Below are 25,971 nucleotides of genomic sequence, written 5' to 3' on the forward strand. Positions count from 1 at the left end.
GACAGCGCCACCTCACTGCAATACAAGCTCATCAAGAGCTTAGTAGCACTGCTCTCATATTGCGCTCAATATTTAATGATTTGATTATTAATTAATCAAAGAAATCTGTTTTAATTATAACTCTTTAATGAAGTTAAATTGCAGTTGCAGATTGAAGCAGGTTGCAACAGCTATTCCCCAGTCTTCAAAGAGAATTTAAATGATGTTTAATAAGCTTCATTATTCTACTGCTTAGAATACTGATTTGAGTTGAGGTTTTATTTAAAGGTTTTTGAATAACTTTATTTTTGTTACTGAGTTCTGCATGTGAGAAAAGTTACTAAATGCTCTAGTTTTACACTTCTCACACTTTTTTTCTGCATGTTCAGTGATGCTGCTAATGTATGGATAAAAGCGTAAATGCATAAATGTAAATATGTATGTTTATTGTGAGTCTTGAAATGATCTCAGACTTATACTCCATGTTCCTAGTAGCTTTGTCTAATAGTCATGCCTCTTGAGTCTTTTTCCCCGAGTCCTTGACAGAGGACAGGGATCAGGGCCTGTGTAAATTTCTGTGCAATTGGGTCAGTACTGGGTTCCGCTTTGCCTTTCTGGTTGAGGGAGATAGATGGATTAGAAGTCTGCGGGTCTCTGGACTGCTGGAGTGCTGCAGTCCCACCTGAATTATATTGAAGTCTCTCAATGCATTAATGAGAGGGACATGCTGCTGACTTTGTGAGAAAACCACACAGCAGATTTCATGCTGTGTAAAGAAACTGATCCTCATTTCCCTGTACTGTGCAACCCAGTTCATGTTATTGTGCGTTTTTTATTTGCTGTTTAATTAATATGTTTATCATCACTTATGATGAAATTAGATATGATTGGTCTATACAGCTTTGAACAATATCTTATGGTTCTTGTTCTTTCAAGGTCTCATTCTCTCTCTTTATCCCTCTTCTGAACTTGAAAGATGGAATGATTCCACTAGTGGCACAATGGCATTTTACTTCCCACCCTTGCGAATCTTCACATGAGTGAGACTGCACTACTGACGTTTCTGTTTATTTTGACAGACATTATTCTTTGTAGAGTTATAAACTTGACATTTAGGCTTTTGGTTTCTTGTAACAGAAATGTATAGTTTTACAGACTTCTTTAATAATTAGTAATTGCTGTTTATTAAGTGTGTCCATAACATATTTCAGCATGTGCAGGATGCATTTGCAAATGTAGGGGTAAAAGCAAAATGTAAAATTATTAGTACTTATTACTACTAACTAGAATGGCCCACTATCTGGGGTAAGAAGCCCTTTTACAGAATATATAAATTACTTTTCATGTCATTCTTATTAATACTTAAATGTTTCAATATTGTAAAATACAAAATCAACTATTCCATTTCAAATTCTATTTTGTCAGTTCAGTTGAACAATTCAGTAACCAAGGACAGCTAAATCAGATTAGAAGAGATTAATCTGAAAGGTAAATTTATTCTTGATTTAAATACAGGCATATACATATTTACATCTATTTCATTATTGCAAAACTGTGAATGCATATTGAATGATTTCACTTAATTAGCCTATAGGTTTAAATGAAAATAGAAAGTATCTGAAATGTATATATAATTTAAGGAAATACTGAATAATAAATTACAATATGTATTTCATTTAATAATAATAATAATAATAATAATGAAATAGCAACAACATGCACATCATGTGCCCACTAACCACTCATTAACAAATAGACAAAAAAATAAAAAAAATCAACATAACACAATGTCATATATTATTTGCATTTATTCATTTAGCTGACGCTTTTATCCAAAGCGACTTACAATTGCTATATATGTCAGAGGTCACACACCTCTGGAGCAACTAGAGGTTAAGTGTCTTGCTCAGGGACACATTGGTGTCACACAGTGGATTTGAACCCAGGTCACTCACACCAAAGGCATGCGTCTTATCCACTGCGCCAAGACCACCCCCATTATAATACATAAAAAATAACCACAATTAACCTCAAAACTCAAAAATGTTTATATTTAGATGAAATATAAAAAACATTTTAGTAGTTATATGCATCATAAGTGTTAAGATTAGATTTTGTATCATATGCATTTTTTATGTTGTGTGTACATTTTTGGTAAAAATATGCTGTGCTCATTTATAGATATACATCTACATGCAAATCAAGATTTAACAGTATCACCTCTTATTTCTCAGTCTGTGTGCATGAATGTCACCTGCTTTTTTCTTCTGCATATCACGTGTATTATTCATCTCGAGTCACATGGATTATGCTTCAGTTATTCACAGCTGGCTGAAGCAGTAATGTCATATGTTGTTTATGGGCAAACCTCAAGTATATTTGCAGAATGTAAAGTTACGAGGTTAACACAGGAAAGTAAATGAGCCTTTTTCTGCTCTTGTATGCTATTCATTAGAATATATGCTTGGCAGAATCATGGATTTGAGTCAGTGCTTCAGCATTGTGAGAGACAGTGAGTCATAGTACAGACTGTGGGTAAATACAGACACTATCATCGCTTCAGTGTTATTTATTGTGAGCTAAACGGCTAAGCCTGTTGTCAGCACGCTGCAAGGCATGAAATGCATGTCAGCTGGCTTCTGTTTCATCAGACAGAATGACCTGAACATTTTGTTAAGGTCACTGTTGGATTTCTGCAGAGGTGCAGAGCACAACAAACAGATTGCATGAATGACGAATGTTTCACAACATCCCCATTTATCTCCGCAGGTTCTCTAAATTCCCGAAAGCTCAAATTTGAGATAATGTGCATCTGCATAATTTTTTGTTTACAAGGTTATCAACACAGATTATGCAGAATCTCTTTTCCTAAAAATATCAGAGCATACAAATAATGAGTTTTGTAGCTTTATAGCGATTATTATTATTCAATAATTATATATATATATATATATATATATATATATATATATATATATATATATATATATATATATATTATATATTCAATAATCAAATATTCAATTTCATTGTCATTATTGTACAGAAGCAAATGCATTTAGAAAGCAATTTAAAAGCAAGTTGATGGTGCTATAACATATATCATTGGTTTAAATCATCATTTATTTGCTCTTTTGCATGTGCATGCTGGTTAACATATCCATTCTGTTCAGATATCTCTCTCTGGGTGTTGGGTCTGGCAACAGAAAGAACAGTTGATGGTTCCCTGCAGTGTATTAGTGAGAGGAAGGGTGGGTCATCTCTGCAGAGGGCTGCAGGTGGCAGAATGAGTCAAGCTGAACAGAATGCAGAGAGAGAGAGAGAGAGAGAGAGAGAGAGAGAGAGGCTGTGGATGGTTTGCTAGTGCCCTCTGTTGGCTGCAGTGCTGGCAATGGCTTTCAGGGATGTGTGAGATCCCTACTATGAAGTGTTTATTTCATACCTCAGCCAGTAGGGGACTTACACCATCATTCTGAACCATGCTCTGCCCACAATCATTTCAGCAAACCCTCTTTCTCTATTTTTTACTGTCACTTTGTGTTACACACAACACGCCTTCTGCTCCCATGATGTTTTGCCTCTCATTTCTTTGAGGGCATGCAGTCCTATTATATTTCTATTTCTCTCTGTCTCCTCACATACACTTTCTAGCACTGTGTTTTAAAATGATTTTAGGAACCAAATTCTAGGAACTACACAAGTGTCTTGTGCTATACTGATTAAAGCAAATTAAAGGCAATACATATTCTTATAAATAGAGTCCTAAACAGAATACGCACCCTGATTTTGACATGTTTTATCATATTAAATGTTCCTATATCTAATATCTAAAGAGTTATATAAAATCAGATCCCTAAAACAAGAAACATTTACTTTAGAAACAACATTAAAGATATTAAGATTCGCTTTCATAGATTGTAACTTAAGTGTATTTTGATTTTGTATCTGTCTACTGGCATATAGTTTTATTTTTAACTTGTTTGTACTTAATCCGAATGTGACCAGTAGGTAAAACATACTTTTTGGGGTGAGTTTAATTTTTTTTAACAAATTAATTGGCCTACTTTTATTCTAGAAGGATACATCGAAGTGATCAGAAGTGATAGTAAAGACATTTATAATTGTTCTGTTTCAGATTAAGGCTGTTCTTCTGAACTTTCTAATCTTGAAAAAAGTAGCATTGTTAAAAACAATCAACACAGCTGCTTTCAACATTGATAAATCAACATATAATGATTTCTGAAAGATCATGTGACACTGAAGACTGAAGATATAATAATGACTGCTGAAAATTCAGCATTGCCATTGCAGGAATAAATTACTTTATAAAATATATTTAAACAGAAAATAGTTATTTTAAATGGTAATTAATTATACAATCACAATGTTACTGTTTTTACTTTTTAAATAAGTGCAGCCTTGGTGAGCATAAGACACTTACATTAAACATTAAAATATATTCCAAACCTCAAATTTTGAACAGTAGTGGATTTTATCTGAGAAATATATCTATATTTTATAATATACAATATATAATCTGTACATCTATTCAATATAGATTATTACTTGTCAGGTAATTAATCTTGTTTGAGGATTTTTAGAAATTTGTATTAAAAACAAGCCATAGAGACAAATGAAATCCCATTACAATATTTTATTATTATATCATGACCTACATCACCAACACCAAATATAGGCCACAACTTGCAGAGCAGAGAGAAAGAATGAGAGGAGAAGACATGCATGTAAAGGAGTGGGAAAAGAGAGAGAACGTGAATGACAGAGGATGAGAGGTTTTTAGTGCACACTGCGGTGGGTGATGTGACTCTGGATGCCCTTGCTGAGGGCACTGTTAGTGCAGGCTGTCTGTGCAGTGTCTCTCAGATGGGTGCATCTCTTTTAAAATCTGGCACACTTATGTAAGTAGGGTCAGGGGAGGAGGAGAACCACTTGTAACGGGTTTCTGTCCTGCCAAAGGTCAACATTCACAAGTCAAAGCTCAAGATACTAATATCTTTTAACAGTCTGATTTGCTAAATGTTGTCATTTAAGGATACAGGGAGAAGGTCTAGATCTATATTTAGCGTTTTTAAAAAGTTTTTTCTAAGGAGAGCCATTTAATCTGTCTTAATCTTAATCTGTCTCCCTAGTGCAGTTTGATAGTAAATAAATTATAGAAATATGTGAGAATGTTAATTTTAGGCTGTTATATTCAATTTTGAGGTTGTCAATTGGCTGTCTTATACATAGTGCTTTCTCTGTTATTCACAACTCACCACACTCAGTTCCCCAAAGCTACATCTCACTTATGTAAATGTCAAGACAGTCTTGTTATTACAGACTGACTGTGAAAGTACATGCACATGAAGAATGATAGGCCTGGTTAAGCTTTTAAATTTCAGAAGTACAGACCTAATAGAACAAGGACTTATAAGACCAAGCCTGTAAAACCTTTGTTAAAAGACTTGATTATGAGACGTTGTTAATTTGTCTCTGCAGTAAAGTTTCATACTGACATACATGTTTGTGTATTATTCAAGTTATTATTATTAGTTGCACAGTAAAAATCAGTTTGTATTTTGCAAATATGTCTTGATAATGTATCAGCAAATCGGTGTCAAAAACTAATGTGCATTGTGTGTGGGTTCAGGAATGACTGCAGGTGGGATCAGAAACTAAATCTGGATTGTAGATGTCTGAAAGTCAAAAAAGTATTTGGGTATCTGACCCACTTGCTTACAGTGTTTTGTGTGGTAAGATATCTGTTATCACTCACAGTGGTTTCCAAAAAGATCCAAACAAAGACACTATGAAAACAATGCACAAGCTTACTGTTTCACCCATACTGCATTTTCTGCCCAGGGAAAAAAGGGTAAACATTAACTGAAAATATGTATATATTTAGAAAATAAGTCAGTTATTTCTATCTTTTGTTGTAGTGTGTCAGAAGGAAATAACAGTTTAAATGTCCAAACATTAATTTTTTTTGCCATTAATTGTAATAATCCAGTAAGATTTTTGTTTGCACAAGGAGTCTGACAGCAGCCAGTGCTCCACACAGAGATCTGATTTCCTTATCATCCAGTTTGTCTGGAATGACATGAAGAAACTGAGATAGGCTAAATGCAGAAGAACTGTGGCAACGTCTCCAAGATGCTTCAAGAAATCTACCTGCAAAGCTACAGTACTGTTAAAAGTTATAGGCACTTGTGTAAAAATGCTGTAAAATGAGGATGCTGTAAAAAATAATGTCATAGATTTTCTTTATCTGTAAACTTCTATTAACTGAATTAAATCAACATTTGATGCAACCATCCTTTTCATTTAAATCGGCTCTTGCCCTAGGTGAACTTGCAAATAGGAAAGTTTCTTGAAGCATGTTGCCACAGTTATTCTGCATTTAGTCTGTCTCAGTTGCTTCTGTTTCTTCATGTCATTCAAGACAGACTGGATGATGAGATCGGATCTCTGTGTGGAGCACTGGCTGTTGACTCCTTTTAAAAAACAAAAATCTCACTGGATCATTACAATTAATAGCAAAATTAATGTTTGGAAATGTAAACTGATATTTCCTACTGACACCCTACAGAAAAAATAAATAAATAAATAAAATAACTGACTTAAAATGGTGGAAATATAGTGTTAATAAGTGCTAATAATTTTGGCCACCACTGTGTGTGTGTGTGTGTATTAGTGATCCCATATCAATACAAATTCAGCCTACAATGTCTGGCATAGAACAAAGATATTTAATTGCCACCTGCTGTTCTGTGTTCTAGCGACCCCACAGGCTACTGCAAAAAAAGTTACAGTTCCTATTGTAATGAACTTTGACCTATGAATGGCCCATTTTATTCTTAAATATGTTTCACAAAATATCTAGTTAACATTAAAACATCAAAATCTAATACGATTTTTCTACAGTAATAAAAAAAAAAAAAAAAAAAAGGCTGAATTCTGATCTGATTTAAGAGTTAACCTACCGCTTTATATGGTGATGACATGAGGCGACTCTAATGCGACGGGTTTACGCTGACAGTCTGCCCTGGCTTTGTTTATGTCATCGGTTTCAGAGTGATACGCTCCCTCATGTGGTGCATTTTGACGGATGCACAGAGATCACGCCCCAGGCGCGCACGCCCTGATGACCTGGTCTGTCTGAAGTCAAAGCCACAGATGGAGAGAGAGGCGGAGAGAGAATTGCGCATTCTGGAGCAATGATAATTATAGATTATACTGAATATAGCCATTCTGTGACCAATAAAAATAAACATATTCTGTATTTCAGAACATTAGCAAAATTTTATTACATTTTTCTTTCAGAAACATTAAAACGCTTGGTAATTTAGTAATAATTTTGATTGCCATTATTTGGGCTGAAAACGATAATCATGTTTGAGAAGTCGCAGCTCTGTAAAAAATTGTGCTGTTAAATAACAACAATTTACTGGCAGCAGGTTTGCCAGTAAGGTACTGTTTATTTACAGCTGTCAACCATTAATTTACAACTCTTAATTTTTACAGTGATTTTACCATAATTATACCATGTTAATTAACTCTGCTTCGATTGTTTCAAACAGCTTGAGTTTAAAAGCTAGCATTCATACGATGTTAGTACTGTGAACGTATTTCATCTGAATCCACTGAGAAGGAGCAAACACTTAATGTGTAATAGTAAAGTAACTAAAAACATGACTCAAACAGTTGCAGTTCATTGTTCGCTAAAGCACACATGCATGTGCAGAAGTACTTAACACAGAGATCATCACTGTATCAGCAACGCCACATTTACTCTTTTTAAATAAAGCAGCAGAATATCAGCGGTTGTGGCTCATCATTGACTGAAGCACAGGCTCTATACTCTCCAGTACAATGGTGAACCACAAAACTACATTAAACTAACAGATCTCTCTTGTGCAAAAGCTCATTAATATAGTTGAGTTCAGTATTTACACTCCTTATCAGTGTATGACTTTGCATAGCTTTTTTTCTATTTCAGTTAAATTAACTTTTTTCATTTAGTAAATCTGGTTCTTATCTGGTATATTGCTGTTTTTCCTTGACTAAACAACCATGCTGCCAGTAAGTAACTGCTTTTCTACAGATTGTTACAGTAAATTAATTACAGTTTATTACTGTTAAATTATGTTTCTTGCTGTTGTTTTTCTTCATCTTACATCTTTAACCCTTTAAATCCCACAACAAAATCATCGGTTTTAAATGAACTTTAAATTATCTTAAATAATCTAACATAATACTAAAACTGGAAATAAAAAAATAAATAAAAAAGCTGAACATGTGCATGTGCATAACTGAATGAAACAGTGCTACAGCCTGGGACATTACTATATATATATATATATATATATATATATATATATATATATATATATATATATATAGAACAGGTAACAATATTAATTGACAAGGCATGATATTTGAGGTAGATTTTATGCAAATGTAGGGACGTGCAAAGTATGCTGTTGGGTTTCAAGTGTTTGTAATTCAGTTATTTATAGGGGTGTGTATGTGTAAATATAGTTGTTAGTTCAGTTCAGTTCACATGGAGCTGAGAAGTCTGATGACTTGAGGGAAGAAAGTCAAGTGTCAGGAGGCCAACTAAAGCAAACACTGATCTCCACAATGGTAATGTCAAACAAAACAATAAAACATCATCATCTAAATCGCTGTAACTCTCAATAAGTTCTTCTGTAGATGTCTGACAGAAGTAAAGTCTGTAATGCGTGGTAAGTACAGAAGGTAAGTAATGCGTGAAGCTGGTAAAGCTGTTTGTTGAGTTGTTTAAATCTTCAGTTTATTTCTTCTAAGGCTGTGGCTGGAGTCAGTTGAAGTTCTTGTGTGTGTCTTGTTTCTCTTTGTGTCAATGATTCTGCTGGTTAAAAGCAGCAGTTCATCAGTATCTGAATTCACTCATCAGTTTGGCCATTTTTTTTTTTTTACATTGATTTTTGACAGTGTGTCAAAACAGTGAGATTCTACAGATCGTCAGGTGTAGATTTACTTGACAGCAAACTAAGTATTGTTTAACCAAAACAAAATACAATGAATTAATTAATAATTAAATAATAATAATAATAACTAACTAAATAAAAGATGATTTTTACTTTTGCTTTAGCATTTTTACAATATTAGACAGTACAAATACGTTTTGCTTTTAAATAAAATTGTGTTTGCTACATGGCAAGGTATCCAATTAACAGCTTTTTACTTAAGACTTTTACTATAGATTTTTTAGCATTTTTGTTTCTAATGGGTCCACAGCCAGGTATACAGCAGAATCCAATCTCTTACAGAAAATCACTTGGAATGCATTTAATTTTGAGTGTTTTTCCTCATCCGTGACTCTCCAAAAGTGATGAACCAAAGCTTAAAACGCACTGGCCTAGTTCATGGAAAGATAATGCATCCCAAATGCTCGCTTTCTAATTAACGTGTAGCTTTTTTTCCTCTCCAAATTTAATGACATTAACAAATATAGCTGTTGCTTTTTAGCTGCTTCCATCAAGCTGTTATATTTTCTTACAAGGTTTCGAATATCAGAATGCATTATATTTGAGAAGGCATCCCCTCCCCCGGTGTGCCGCACCAACACCATCGAACTGAGCTATGAAGAAGTGGAGGAAAAGGAATACGAATGGGAGGGGTGGCTTGAAACTGAGAGAGAAAGAGAGAGAGAGAGTGCGCGCAGCACCAGTGGCAAGGAAACACACCCGTCAGCTGCGCGCAGAGAGAGAGAGAGAGAGAGAGAGAGAGAAAGGATAAGCGCGGACAAAGGAAACATGGACGCATCAGAGAAGTATCCGTGCGCGTTTAGAATGGAACTAACAATTAGGCCATTGTGCAAATAAATGTAAAACCTTTAATGCTGAAGTGGGAGGCAAGATATTGCAAGCTGACAAGGCGGAGTGCTGTTTTTAATCCGTCTGCGGATCATATGATCTTGCGATGGCTGTTGCAGGGATATGTGATTGCCTAGACAAAAAAGTGCCTCTTTCTGTTTTACTATTATTATTATTTTGTGGCCTTGCTCTCGGACAAATACGATATTCCGTGCCAGAGGAATCGGAGAGTGGAACGATTGTAGGTGATATTGCACAGGATTTGGGTTTGGATGCTCGAAAGCTCTCCACCCGAAAGATTAAGGTAAACTCTGACAGCGGCAAAAGGTACGTGGACCATAAGAATGGAAAATTATTGGTAAACGAGAGAATTGACAGAGAGACATTGTGTGATACAAGCGCAGCGTGTGTTTTGAATCTAGAGGTTCTTCTTGAGGACCCAGATGAAGACCATAATGTCGAGGTGGAGATAACAGACGTGAATGATAATACGCCGCAGTTTCCCAGAGACGAGTATCAATTGGAGATCACAGAGTCGGCTTTGCCGGGCTCTCGTTTTCCGATCGAACACGCGCAAGATCCGGACATCGGTACCAATTCGGTTCGATTTTACCGGCTCAGCCCAAACGAGCATTTTGCTCTCGATTCCAACAAGCCTTCGTTGAATACTAAGCACATCGAGCTCGTTCTCAAAAAGCCCTTGGATCGCGAGCTCGCCCCTTACCATCAGTTAATCCTGACAGCGACAGACGGTGGCACACCAGCAAGAACAGGTACCGCGAAAATTAACGTTCGCGTCCTGGATTCGAATGACAACAACCCCATTTTTGACAGCTCGGTATATAAAGTCAAACTGTTTGAAAATTCGCAAAAAGACACTTTGGTTATCAAACTGAATGCCACAGACCAAGATGAAGGAACAAACGGGGAGGTGCTTTATTCATTCAGCAGTTACACCCCAGACAGGGTCAGGCAGATGTTCAGCATGGACACCAACACTGGAGAAATTAGAGTCAAGAGCAATGTGGACTACGAGGACACTAATTCATACGAAATGTACATCCAGGCCATGGACAAAGGCCCAGCTCCAGTAGCAGCCCATTGCAAAGTGGTGGTGGAGGTCGTGGATGTCAATGACAACATTCCAGAGATAGTGCTCTCTTCATTGTCCAGTCCAGTGCGTGAAGATGCTCGTGCAGATACCATAGTGGCCCTGATCAGTGTGACTGACCGGGACTCTGGTCCTAACAAACAGGTTACCCTTGAAATTCAACCCGGTCTTCCTTTCAAAATCAAGTCGTTAAGAAATTACTACACCTTGGTAACCTCTGCCTTTCTTGACCGTGAGACCACAGCAGCCTATAATGTCACCTTCAGCGCTACCGATGCTGGCAACCCTGCCCTTTCATCTCAGAAGACCATTCAGGTGGATGTTGCAGATGTGAATGACAACCCTCCACGCTTTGAGCAGACCTCCTACACTGTGTATGTCATGGAGAACAATGCACCTGGAGCCTCGCTCTGCACTGTCAAAGCTCAGGATGCCGATGTCAATGAAAATGCTCGCATCACCTACACAGTCCTAAATGACAACAATCACGGGATCCCAGTCACCTCATATGTGTCGATTAAAGCGGACACAGGTGTTGCATATGCCCTTCGCTCCTTTGACTATGAGTTATTACGGGAGTTTCACTTCCAGGTTAAAGCTCAGGATGGCGGTATCCCACCACTCAGCCGTGTAGCCACTGTCTACATCTACGTAATGGATCAAAACGACCATGCACCCGAGATTCTGAGTCCTCCAGCCAATGGCACACGCTTAACAGAGACGGTTCAGAAAAATGCAGATCCAGGAAGTTTGATCACAAAGGTAGTGGCCTATGATGCAGATGCAGGACAGAACGCATGGGTCGTCTATCTGCTGGACCAGGCCAGCGATCTGGATCTCTTTAAAGTTCATGAACACACAGGAGAAATTCGTACAACGCGGCACGTCCTTGAAGACAACTCCACCTCTTTCAGTCTTACTGTACTAGTAAGGGACCATGGCGAACCACCTCTGTCATCCACCGCTACAATCAACATTGCTGTTATGGAGGTGCCACTAAAAGTCACGCCTGACCCCAAGCGAATTATCCGCCCTCACAGCTCTCTCTTGTTTTCCAATGTGACTTTGTACCTCATTGTAGCCTTGAGCGCCACCACCTTTGTGTTCTTGGTGACAGTGGTTGTGCTAGCTATTGTGCGCTGCCATGCCTACTGCACCCAGCCCGGGTCCTGTTCGCCCTGCTGCGTGTCCCAGAAGGCCCAAGCGGAAGGTGGCTCAGGAGGGGGCGGTGGAGGTGGTGGCGGCTCTCAACCCAATAACAATGTGGTGCTTAGACGAGACCTCAAGGTTGAACCTCATTATATTGAGGTCCGGGGTAATGGCTCTCTGACCAAAACCTATTGCTACAAGACCTGTCTGACTGCTACATCGGGCAGCGACACGTTCATGTTCTACAACACGGGCCGACCCATTAGTGGCACCTGGGGCTCTGAGCGCTTTTTTACAGGAGGGAGTGGATTTGTTCGCAGGCTTAGTATGCCAGATGCAGCACTACAGGTGTGTCTCATTAGAAAGTATGTATCCGTAAAAATAAAAAAACTGGGGGGAGAAAACTATCACATTTATAGTAAAATAAATAAATAAAACATGATGCCAGTGTTTGGGGTTTTACATAAATTCTAAATAACAGTAAATGTTAAATAAATAAATAAATAAATGCTAAAAATAATTATTATTTAAATAAAATATAATGTGATGCATCACACAGGAATTTCTAAGAATGTTTATTTATTGATTTTACCATACATTTAGTCATTCTTTTTGAGTTATTTTGTAGATTTAAACCACAAATTATATGGTAAATAACTTCTTTTTTTCTTACAAAAATGATTCATTTTACAATATTAAACCAGGAAATTATGTATGTTAAAGCAAATTTCACCATTTATATGCAGCACAAGTTCTGTCTAAATTGAAATAAAACTAGATATACCGGAAACCATAATTGATCTTTGGCTCAGTGCTACTCTGGTTTCCAGTATGTTTTAGTGTAAAAGGTAATTTGGTCAGACCAAGAGTTGCAATAAAGCTCTGTGCCCAATGTGTCAGTAGCTTCTGACCTTTTCATCTCCTGTTGTACTGTGTGGTTATCTAGTGCAGCTTTAAAGTGCTTTGCTTCAACCTGCATTAGTGTCAAACATCAAGACTTTCTAGAGTGGCACATTGCATTTATGATGATTTAGGCATTTGCTCCCATATCTGTAGCTGTCATCACATTTTTAGGATTATTTCCTTCCTCCCACTCCCATGTCACTGTCTATACTCTACAATTGTATTTGAATTTGAACATTATTTACTGTACACTAAATTACACTGATGTATACACATATGTTTTGGGTGCCACATCGATCATTTTGGGATAAAATGCCTCAAAGTGCGTTTGTGCAGATAGGATACACTTTAGTATATCGCATGTGCAGTGCACTGCTGTCATGGATGCTCAATTGATGTATTTTTGTTAGTGTAATTGGCGTGAATTCATGTTCACTCTGTCAGCCAAGGATTCGTGAAATGTTTTTTAATTAGCCAGAACATGATCCAAAGGCTGTGCAGCCTTGATCTCTGGCTCACGGTAGAAGATGTTGCAGATGGTTTAAAAAAGACAAAAATTGTCTAAAAATGTCTGTAGTACGAGAATAACTTAAGTTTGCAGAGATGCTCTTGACAGCCTCAGATGTGTTGTGAGAGGCACTGCAGCACATTCGACACTGCAGAGGATTTAGGAGCAGAGGCCGTCTGTCCAAGATAAGAGAGCAGGCAATGAAATTAACCTCCAGCCTTTGATTCTCAAGCCCTGCAAATTGCATTGTGTGAGCGAAGCGAAGTCTCTTTGCACGCACCCCCCCCCACCCCCCGAAATCACCTGATTAAAGAATGTTATTTGCTCAAATTATCTGGGCCATTCACTAGTGCCTCATTCCATCACATATCACACAAGTTTTTTTCCAACCTATATAATTATTCACTGAGAATTGCTGGAGGAACAGACGACCATCTTATGTTTAAGGTGAATGGTCATCTTGTGACCACTGCTCAGATTGAGTTGCTTTGGTTGAGAGCAGAAAATGCTCAAGTATCATATTACATGAGGTCAGCTGGTATCCCAGGATGCTATCATTCCCGTACCATGGGGACTGAGGAGATGGATGCTGGGAGAAGAGAAAGATGTTTAGGGACTTGATGTTGAGCAGAAAGGGCGAAGTCATTTAAAAATGTGTGATAATGGCTAAAGTGATGCACAGATATAAACATTTTTATGGTTTAAATACTGAAAAAATACTGACAAAAATACTGAAAAAATACTGATAGATTAAAATCTCTAATATCAATCATTAATCATATGGTACCATATATCGTGCATCCCTTGTAATGTTGTGTATGTTATTAGGTGAATGTCAAGTGTCCTTCATGTGCTTTATTATGAAGAACACTCTCTGCACACATACAAGTTTTATACCAGAGAGTCATGGGCCATGGCATAGTGCCAATAATCGTCCCTGTAGTTCTGGTCTCCTTTAGCTGTGGTTCATATTAAAATGCAAGACAGAAACACACACACAGAACAGCATGATTTATTGATGAGAATGTATCTAACCCTTTTCTGTCCTTCCACCCTATCTTTCCCTCTATCTCTCCTCATCTTTCTCTCTTTCTCTCCTTCTCCAGCCCAAAGGACCAAATGCTGACTGGCGTTACTCTGCATCGTTGAGGGCAGGAGTGCAGAGGTAAGCACTTTTGCTGTTAATAATGTCCTGAAAGCGTTACAGTCCTCTCTGAAGGAATATGGAAAACATCTATTCTCTGTTTGCTGTAGCTAAATAAGAATTAAATATTAAGTGTTTGTTCTGATCTTGAGTTTGGTAGCTGAGTGTAAAAGCTCTTTAAATCATGTCCATCTCTAATTTCCTCATTTCCTGACGGGTAATAATCAAATCTTGACCCTCAATGTCATTATGCAGGAAACCAAGGAAATCTTGTTTGAACTTAATCAAATAGAAGGGAGAGCAGAAGCTAAAAAGCATCCTCAAAATATGATACAGTACATAAAATGTTTCAAAAATTTTTCATTAAACAAAGAATCACTATTTCACTCATAATAAATAAATAGTACACTTTTACAGTAAGGTTCAGTTTGTAAAATTAGATATTGCTTCTGGTACCATAAATTAGCAATGAAAACAATTTTAGAATTTAATAATTTCATAATTTAGGTTAATGATTGTTTTTCTTTATGTATAAAGATACTAATGTTAATTATTTTTAATAAATAAATATTTAGTTTTATTTTTATAGTTATTTTTATTTTAGTATTATTAATGTACTACCATGGTAGTTATTCATATTTTGAATTGCCTTTTATTTTTATATTTTCAGTTTTCATTTCATTTCATTTCATTTTTTAATTAATTAATATAATATAATTAATATGGTTTTAATAATTAGATTAGTTTAAAATATTAATGTTTCTATTTAGCTTTATTATTATTATTATTATTATTATTATTATTATTTTACTTAGGGCGGCAGTGGCTCAGTGGTTCATGTAGGTTGTCTACAAACCGGAAGGTTTGTGGTTCGATCCCCGGCTCCACCTGACCAAGTGTCGAGGTGTCCTTGAGCAAGACACCTAACCCCAGCTGCTCCCGACGAGCTGGATGGCGCCTTGAATGGCAGACACCGCAGTCGGTGTGTGAATGTGTGTGTGAATGGGTGAATGTGAGGCAAATTGTAAAGCGCTTTGGATGGCCATGTGGTCTGTTGAAAGCGCTATATAAATGCAGTCCATTTACCATTTTAAATATTTACAAATAATATAAATTATTTACAAGTACTTACATTTTTTTTTAGTAGCCAAAGCATCATTTATAATTATTGTTTATGTTTTACAGTTTATGTTTTATTTAATATTTAACCTGTATTTTATTTCAGCTTTATTTTAATTAATGAAAACAATTTTAATAGTTAGAATTTTAGTTAACTGTAACAACACTGGTTTATACAACTAACTGTACAAACAGTATTGTTAATATTGTTCAGTTCATAAAGTCTGATGCACTATAAATGTATTTTTATGGTATTAACCGATTTTAACCTTACTCTGTCATCCAATATATTTCCCCCTACATATTTATTGAATGCAAAGTTAATTTAGGAAGCAGTGCAAATCAGAAACATATCAGATTTAATTCCTCAACCACATGAAATCATAGTATAATGGGTATACTAATTTGTCTCTGTATATATTTTCTGTTGAACAATTTTAACAAAAGAGGATGAAATAAGAAGTTACAAGGAGCCAGTTAGCAAAACTGTAGCAGTAATAGAGTCCCATCCAAACACCAGAACCATGACCAACAGGAGCTCTCTGACTTCTTCCTGACCTCTTGTCTCTTTCTCTGTGGACCAGCAGTGCTCTTTTTGTCTTCATCACACACAAACACAAGCTTTGAAGCGTTTGCTAAGGGCCTTTCCCTGGCATAGTGTCTCTGCAGTCTGATCTTGAATATGTAGGTCATCAGCATTCTCTACAGCAGATGCCCAGTCCTTCACAACCAAGCATAAAGGACAAGCTAGAAGATGAGCTGATTGTGTGAGCTTACCCACAGCCGATAAGCAGAAAAAATTCAAATCTCAAGGGGGGGTATTTCGATGCACAAATACTGACAAAATGAGTCATCTCTGAAATGCAAAATATTTATTTTGCAAATAAACTCTTAACTCCTAACTCTTTACACACATACACAGACTTACATCTGGAGAAAACAAGGCCCCCTCCTCTAACCACCACAAACATACAGTTTCCAAAGGGTGAATGGCTGTCTGTGTTATGTTATAATGTTGTGCTACCCTGTGGGCTCATCTCCGGGGATGGTTTTTATGTGGTTTTCTGTGTCTGAAGGCTGGTGCAAAAATGGGCACAGGGGACATTATACACAGGGGACAAATTAGATGGAATTTCACTGAGCCACTTAGAGCACCATATTAACATAATACAAATTTGCATGCAAAAAAAAAAAATACATTTAGATATGCACCAGTATTAAAATCAATGTCAATTCTGTCTGATAAGATGATTTCATGGCCGATAACCGATAAATTGCATATATTAAAATTCTATTTGGTTTTGTGTAAATAAATAAAAAATAAAACACTAAAATTAAAATCTAATGATTTTAAATGTTAATTTGGTGAAAGGTTAATTTAGATCTTACAACATTATAGTGTACAGAATATTCATTTTGATATTTTGAGACATTTTGAGATTTGCTACATTGTTATTAAATTATTTGTGTTTTTAAATTGAGCATAAGTTGAAGGTAAAAGTGATATTATGGTGATATTGATATATATTTAAATAGAAAAAAGTGAGCATCGGAGTATCGGCTGATACCAATAAATCAAAGAGTTTTAATATTCTGCATTATATTGGAAGAATTAAATTAATCAAACGTAACAGTAAACACATTAATCATTTTACAAAATATTTATATTTTCAAATAAATACATTCTGTTGTTAAGAAGAAATGTTTCTTAGGCATCAAATTTGTATATCAGAATGATTTATAAAAGATCATGTGACAATGAAAGACTGGAGTAATGGCTTATAAATAACCAGCTTTGCTATCACAAAAATAATTACATTTATAATAATATTATATAATAATACAAATAGAAAACAGTTATTTTAAATTCTAATAATACTTTTTACAATATTACATTTTATCTTTCTGTTTTTCTGATAAAATAAACAAAACCTTGGGGGTGAGCATTTATTATGTTTTTATTATTATTATTATTATTATTATTATTATTAAATCTTAGATTTATATGATGTATTCATAACTTTTTACTGACCATCAATGAACCACAAATTAAGATGAATAATTCCTGAATTGCTCAACTCTCTGTCATACTTTCTTTTCATTTTAACCTTCTCCAAACACCTCCAGTACCCAAACCTCCCCTCCAGTGGTTTTAAATCCACACCCCTCAATTGACAAGCCTCTCCTTAGGCAGGAAAGTTACTGATTCACTGTGCCACAAGGCATGGGTGCATTTCAGCTTTAAGGGAATTAGAAAGGACCGTCATGTTAACACACACACACTGGTTGAGAGTTATGGGCACACCCTGTGCTGCATTGCAGATGCCCTGCTATACCCACTTCCATTCTGCTCCTCATGTCTGTACATTGATAATGGATGTAAAGGAGTGCTGTGGCAAAATTCATAGTCCAGCTCTTTATGTGGGTGCTTGTCTGATGGTGGTTTCCATGGTGATAAACACACCAATCCATGCTGAGAGCCAAAGTCTGTCGCTGGAAAGTATATGTAGGAAATGAAATGTCCCTTTAATGTAATGCATTTTAATGCATACTCGCAGCTCTAGGGTGCAGCGTGGTATTTGTTGAAATTTTAAGTACATACTACATCTTCAACTGTCTACCACAAATTCCCAGGCTTATGTTATGCATGGCCTGCTGACAGTCTGAGAGAGAGAAATGGAGAGAGGAATGGAGGGAAGATTAAGATGGTAAAGAAACTGAACAATGTATTAGTGGAAATCAGATTATGAAATTGCCCTTTGCAAGAGTAGAGAGGCGCTGAAATGGTAATATATTTCCATACAATCCACATATTTTTCTTCTTTCATGAACACTTTCACTTTTATATCATCTTTCTTTTCACATTTCTTTTGTGTTTCTTCATCATTCCTACACTGTAGAAAATCCAATTCATAGGGCCCTATTTTAACGATGTAAACGCAAAGTATAAAGTGCACAGCGCAGGTGCACTTAGGGCGTGTCCAAATCCACTTTTGTTATTTTGACGACGGAAAAATGGTTGGCGCGCTATATATATATATAAATCTTATGCATTGCAATCCTTTAATTTTTGGCATTTTTGTGTGCTGCGGTGCATCCCTGTGTTTAATAAGCAATGTAAACGTATACTCTTTAAATAACAAAGAAAAAACATTGCGCCAGACTTTAGACCAGGTTTTAGTTGGTCTATGGCACAGTCTATTTTCAGCTCCTTATAATAGCAATGCGCCAGCAATGTGCCTGAACACACATCTTTTTTAGACCAGCACGCCCATGGGCACAAAAATGAGTGCAAATGCATTTGCTAATTAAACGACGTGGCGCTGGACGGGAAAATGCGAACAGCGCCGGACTGAAACTAGCAAACACACTTGCGCTGCACCTTGCGTCGCATTGCGCCAGGTATATTATAGAGCTCATTATATTTATTTTTATTTATATATTTATTTAATATATATATATATATATATATATATATATATATATATATATATATATATATATATATATATATATATATATATATATATATTTTAATATACTTAAAAAGAGGTCATTTTTGTATCCTCTTGTGCATCTTCCTGCCTTCTTTCCTGTATATATTTAAAAACTCTATCAATGTGCTTTCCAGTCAACATGTCTGAAGGAGTTAAAATATCATGACACCATTATGACAACTCACAGGCCGCACACACATCACCTCACGCACAGCACATTAGATCACAGATAGTCTAGCACACGCTGTAACATGTACCTTCACTATCACGCTCACCTTCAGACCAAAGCTTAAATAAATGCATGCAAACACAGCAGCTCTTGACACATTTTGACATTTTTACAAATCATTTTTACTGAGCATTTTCTCAGTGTATTTTTAATACCACTCAAAAAAATTATAATAAAAATAAATAAATAATAATAATACTGGATGTGATTTTTTTTCAAGAATAATGATATGCTAATTGTTTTATTTTTTAGCTCTGTGCATATGGAGGAGGCATCAGCTGTGATGCAGGGAGCGCAAGGCATGCTGGTCCAGAACTGGCCCACAGTCTCCAGTGCAGCAGGTGAGGTCACATCTTAAAGACATCCGCAGTGTAATTACATTTTAATCATCCGAAACCAACAACTCAATCATCTTCTCGTAAAACTTCATGATCTTGCTAATCTAGTAATTTTCTCTTGCAAATTATCATGTCCATCAACCTATTACATCTGTTTTAATTAATATGCATACGGTGATTCTAATACATATGGTGATTCTGGATTTCTTGTAATGAATCTTAGGAAGAAATCAAGACCGACTGAAACTTTTTGACCCAGATTGAAGCTGATTCAAAGTGACATGGATTCATGCATGTTTAAAACAACCTGTTTAAAGCAGGTTATGTTTATTCATCCAAAAATATCAGCTCTTCCTCTCTCTCTGTCCTCTTCTTGTTCTTTTACAGTCTTGCGTGCCCTGAAAGATCCTCAATCCAAGTACAAGATGTACTTTGCGTTGTCTCTTTGTGTTGCAAAACTGTTCTCTAGATCCAAAATGACAGGGAACAAGTCTGCAAATCTGGCTTGAGCTTTCCCATTAATTTTTTCAGACTTTCTGCAACTAGCAATCCAGGCAATGATTTTCTGTGGTCAATGGTGTGTCATTTTTATAGAGTTACTGGCATATTTTCCTTCTCTTCTTCCGTAAGTCCATTCTTTATTAACATGTACTGATGTATCAAGGCCAGTCCTTTCTTGAAATAATTCAATTTGTAATTTAGTGGTGTCCCTCTAAAGCCTCATTTCAGCACATAATTAGGCAACATAACCATTAGTTGACACAATAAACCAAATATGCTTATTTTGGGTAAGCGCACAATGGCCAAGCACACAGTTTCTCGAGTAACAACCATATTTAAATATAGGAGTGAAACTGCATTTAAATAATGGGAGTGAAGTATGCAGTGATTGAGACCAATATTCTGGCATCTGGCATTTGGTATCTGTTATTTTTGACCAAAGTTATATTACAGCGACTAAAGACTCATTACATTAAGTGATTTTTAACTAAACAACTGTCAGCAGAGCCATCACAAATTTTTTATATTAATTTTTTGTGATGTCTATGGGCTTGTCTTGGCCCATAAAGAAATCCAGTTTATGAAGGTAATAAAGTAGGCAAGTGCAGGTAGAGATATTTTGGTATGTGGCAATTTGGTATATTTCCAAGATGGAGCATTTGGATTTTTTTATGGGTTGTTTCTTATTTGCTTACCTAGTTCCGTGTGATTTATTGTGCCATGCATACAGATGAGCAGCACAACTGATTTGCATTTAAATATCTCATTAACAACTAGTTAATAATATATTCCCCTACAACAATGGTGTAAAATGTTGGCAGTGTACACGCTGCTTAACAAGCATAGTATAATGCATTGCTGTAGAAACAAACTGTTTCCTGAACATGGTCGCATTTCTGTGGTTTGAACAATGTTGGTTAAACAATATAGGACAGTTGTTAAAGGGATAGTTCACCTAAAAATGTATATTCTGTAATTAATTTCTCACCTTCATGTCATTCTAAACCCGTAAGACCATCGTTCATCTTTGGAACACAAATTAAGATATTTTTATGAAATCTGAGAGCTGACCCTGTAGAGACAGCAATGTAATTGAAACGTTTATGTCGCTGTTTTATGTACAGCTTGCATCTTCTTTTGCTTGTAAACAAAGTGCAGCACATCCGGGTTCTACATCAGCAGCACCACACGCATGCATGGTATTACTATTGTGAATGTATTCTTGTAGATTCAAAAAGTATTCTTGTAGCTTCATGACATTATGGTTGAACCTCTGATGTCACATAGACTATTTTAACAGTGTCCTTAATATATAGATAACATATATAGATTGTACTGCATGTTAGCTTGCTTATTGTGCATAATTTGTTTAAGACCACATGACATACTAAGAAGAATCTATGCTTTTAACCACAGTTCCAACCACACAGGTGTGCAATACTGTATGTGAATGTTTGTTTCAAATATGGTTTTGGGAAACACTGAATCATTGATCTATGATGGTAATGGCAGAACTTAAGACAATAGCTGTGTAACAATTCTTTTGGGAAATACACTCCAGTATAATTTATGTAAATGCTTTTGTCACTACCTGATTTTTTTTAGGAGTTAATTCAGTTGTAGGAGGCAGTAAAGTAACTGTGTGTGTATAGAACAGGATTAAGCATTAAAAGGTAAATTGACAACCCAATTTACCTCTTGTGTGTACATGCCCATTGTGCTCAAATTGCATCTTTCATTTACTCTGCTGAAGTTCAGAACCGAAGTATCTAAATATTGTGATGCACGAGGCCTGTTTGGGGTTATTGAATTTGCATTACTGAGATATGCTTCTCCCCAAAGATCAGCCAGATAGACAGAGGACGATCAATCTAATGTGCCATTAGAGGAATGAAGCAAGAGTGGTGGGTCTCCTGGGTGGTGGATGGTGGAGATATTGACAAGCTGATAGAGCAGAGCTGAACTGGAATGACGGCAGACAGTGGATAGAATTAGTGGGACAGATCAAGAGAGGCACTGAGCAAAAAAAAGAGGAGAGGAGAAAGATAAATCCATTGATTCTTTATTAGCAACCTGCAGAGAGGTGAAGCAGAAGGACGAACTACACACCGCAAATCTGATAGACTTTTGAAACCCAGTCTAGTTGTCCAACTAAATAGTGTTTATTAGCAGGCTAATGTTGTGTTCACTAATGTTGAGTTATTGAGGCAACATAGGTGTTTTGTGTAAGCGCTGGTTTAGTGCTTGCAAATTACAACGCGATCGAGGTAATGGGAACTGGAGGAACGGAAAAGAGACCATGCAGGAAAGTGAGACACAGATGAATATGAGAGATATATGAGGATACTAAACTGAGAGTCATTTAAAAGATAAAGCATGTGGCATGCAGAGAGATGGCGAGCAATAGGGGAGGAAAGGGATGATAGAATGAGAGTGATGCTGGAAGAGACGAGGTGGGATGCGGGGGCTGGAGATGCACAGAGGTTCGGGATTGGCAGACCCCTCCGGTGGTCTTGTTGCTAGGAAACACTGTGTGACTGGTTGCCAAGCAACAACAACGAATCTTAGATACTGCAGCAGGAGCAGCTGGGAGTGGGCGAGTGGGGGTGGGGAGGAGGTTTCCATGGCAACCAGCCGTACTCAAAATGGAAGAATGAGCAAGGTGTGGAAGGGGAGAGGAATGGAGAGGTAGAAACATCACAGAAAACAAAAAAAAGGACTGGAGGCCTGAAAGGACCAGAAATAGCACAAAAAGTAGCACATATGCATCTAATACATGAATGAATATTAGATCAAGTATTTGTCTTTAAATGCACACATTTATCTGGCTGCACTGATATAGCAATACAATATGTAATGCTGCTCTGTATTGTTGCTGTTATTATTATTATTATTAACATTTTACTAAAAATATGAGAACAGATCAGGATTTTCAGACAGTTTGAGGATCGAGTTATGGGGGTTTAGTCATAAGCTCTTTTTATTACTTTTCACAGGTTAAATTTATTGTAAAGCCTACCAACAAACTCTAAAACAAAACAAAAAATATGCTTATTGTGCATAATTTGTTTGATTCTGGCAAAGTAAAATCATCAACTAAAATATATCACAATCTTGACTGAATATCAAGACAGCATATATGTGTAAGGGTCAGTGACATGACAATCAATCACCCCCCACCCCCTGAAATCAATTAAAAAGTACATAAAAATCTAATTTGTATATACAATGACTTGGAAACATCTCCTCTATGATAAGAATTATTTTATCATAAATTAAAAAAATAATTTTAATTTCTGGAATAAAATTAATTTGGCATAAGATTGATATAACTATCCTGAGAAACAAAGAAAAGAAAAGTTAATAGTTGAAAAATGTTAGCAGAATTGAAGTCATCTGAAGAAATCAACAATTAGAATGATTCAGGAACTAAAAAAGTATTATTATTTACTTTTATTTTTAGAGACATTAAATCGAAAGTTCTTAAAAATGGTATGACTTTTTTGAACCATGTGAGAAAAATTCATACAAAAGTATAATAATTTATTAAAAAATACATTTAAAAATGCACTTCAAACTCATAGATACGTTCTGTGATAAACATGTTTTAAATTTTTAGAATAAAATACATTTTGAATAAAGTCAGTGTCAATGTGACAAATATCCTGGTATCATACTAAAAAGAGCTTTATTAAATGAATACAATTCTTAAAAAGAAAACCAAAACTTTTTTGGCATAATCTTTTATTTTATTTCTTTGCGGATTTTTATTTTATTTTATTATGTTTATTTTATTATTTTAAGAAAACTGCTTCGCTGCTCAATAACAGTTGAAAAACACTTGCAGAATCAAAATGTTGATGCATCAATCAAAGGTGCAACCAACAAATGAAATTATGAAGAAGAAAAAATATGTTAGTACTTATTTATTTGTATTTATAAATTCATAAAATTAAAAGTTATTCAAATAATTGTAGGCTACTATTTCTAAACGTATATGAAATCAACATTGATACATAAAGTACATTTTTCAAGCACATTTAAAAACTTTTTTTTTCTTTTTAAATGTGGACACTTTTGTCACTGACCTGTACAACAAAGAGAGAAATGCTATGAAAGTCAGTTTTAGACTGTTGCTTCCATCCCCACTCTGCTGATCTTCTCTTTAGTCTCATGAGGACAAAAACTAGTCTGCTCAGTTGACCTGCTCTGACATGAAACTTAACACACAGACACACACATGCACTGATATTGCTGCCATAATGAAAGCCACAGGGAGATGGAGTGAGGTGTGACTAACACAGGAACACATGAGTTACTCTCTCAGTAGAGATCTGACCACTCTGAAAGTAAATGCTACCATTCTAAACCACAATTTCTGACCTTCTGAGACAAATGTGATCTGTCAAGCCCAAGGGGCGGCACACAGTGAGTGCTTCTGTGTATGTGTGCATGTAAAAACTCCCTCATTGACTCTTTTCTGTACCATCTGTGTACCATTACTGTTCTGTATGGATGGAGAGGTATATTTTTAGGATGTTAAAGATTATACATAATAGATCAGTAGACACATTAAAAAAGAGCAGATTGCACATTAATGGCAGGATTTGACGTGTCTAAATTTAGACATGTGACGGAAACTGAGCAGGAGAAGGATTCCTAATTTAGTCTAGTTGCTCCGCATACACAGAGACGCACAATTCACCCGTGCAGATTCATTTAAGCCGAGGAAAGAATAACATAATGGATAATCCCTGCTAGGTTTTGCATTTATTGAAATAAGTCATAGTAAACGTACAGATCAAAAACAGAATTGCATTTCAGGGGCATGGTGAGATCTAAATAAAACACAGAAATGAAAGTAGGTCATAGAGTTAACTGGTGTGGCAAAGAGCCCTGTTTCTGTAGGGAAAGTAGTACATAAGTCTCTCATTCCAGACTCAGCTCTCTTTCCCTGTTGGGGTAGTACACTTTCAAACATGAACATTGTATGAAAGTGCACTCCAGAGTGATCCAGTGTCCCTCTTTGTTTGTATTACTTGTAGGTTTAGATCAGCGTTAAATAAAGAAAACCAACGTGCTTATATTATATTATATTATATTATATTATATTATATTATATTATATTATATTATATTATATTATATTATATTATATTATATTATATTATATTATATTATATTATATTATATTATATTATATTATATTATATTATATTATATTATATTATAAAACACATGTGCAAAGTAATCAAGTGTTTTTTTTTTTTTACTTTTAAATGCAGAGACTCTTGTTATGTTGTGTAACCGTCAAGTTAAAAGGAGTAACATTCAATAATTCATTCATTCATGCATTTATTTATTTATGTAATAAATTATTAATAATAAATATATTATTCATAAACAGTTTTTGGAGAGTCACACCATATTTCATTTTACAACCGCAATTAACCCTGCCAAACTTTTTCATTTCAAGACTTTCATTCTTTAATAAGATTATTTTTTTGTTATAATATCAGGACAAGTTGCATCACTCTGACATTTCTGTCTCTCCAAACATATCAAAAATTAATTCTACTACTAGAAATTTAGGGCTTTTATTTTTGGTTTTAAACCTGATTTTTGATCCATTAG

The 25,971-nt window shown here is 35.7% G+C and overlaps 1 protein-coding gene across 17 annotated transcripts in view; it reads left to right on the forward strand.

Annotated features, from left to right (window-relative positions):
* LOC132127880 (protocadherin alpha-C2-like) overlaps positions 1-25,971 on the forward strand; it is a 149,848-nt gene that overhangs the window by 20,788 nt on the left and 103,089 nt on the right. For 8 of the 17 annotated variants that reach the window (XM_059540119.1, XM_059540132.1, XM_059540123.1 and 5 more), the window contains 2 exons: positions 14,617-14,675; positions 19,752-19,840. The exons of 8 other annotated variants lie outside the window; for them this stretch is intronic. In XM_059540119.1, the coding sequence (XP_059396102.1) occupies positions 14,617-14,675; positions 19,752-19,840 (148 nt within the window). Of the gene's footprint in view, positions 1-9,630; positions 12,448-14,616; positions 14,676-19,751; positions 19,841-25,971 lie in introns of those variants that run through there. One more of the 17 variants, XM_059540089.1, reaches the window with a different exon arrangement.

Source organism: Carassius carassius, chromosome 45 (assembly GCF_963082965.1).
Source record: "Carassius carassius chromosome 45, fCarCar2.1, whole genome shotgun sequence".
In the NCBI taxonomy this organism is placed as follows: Eukaryota; Metazoa; Chordata; class Actinopteri; order Cypriniformes; family Cyprinidae; genus Carassius; species Carassius carassius.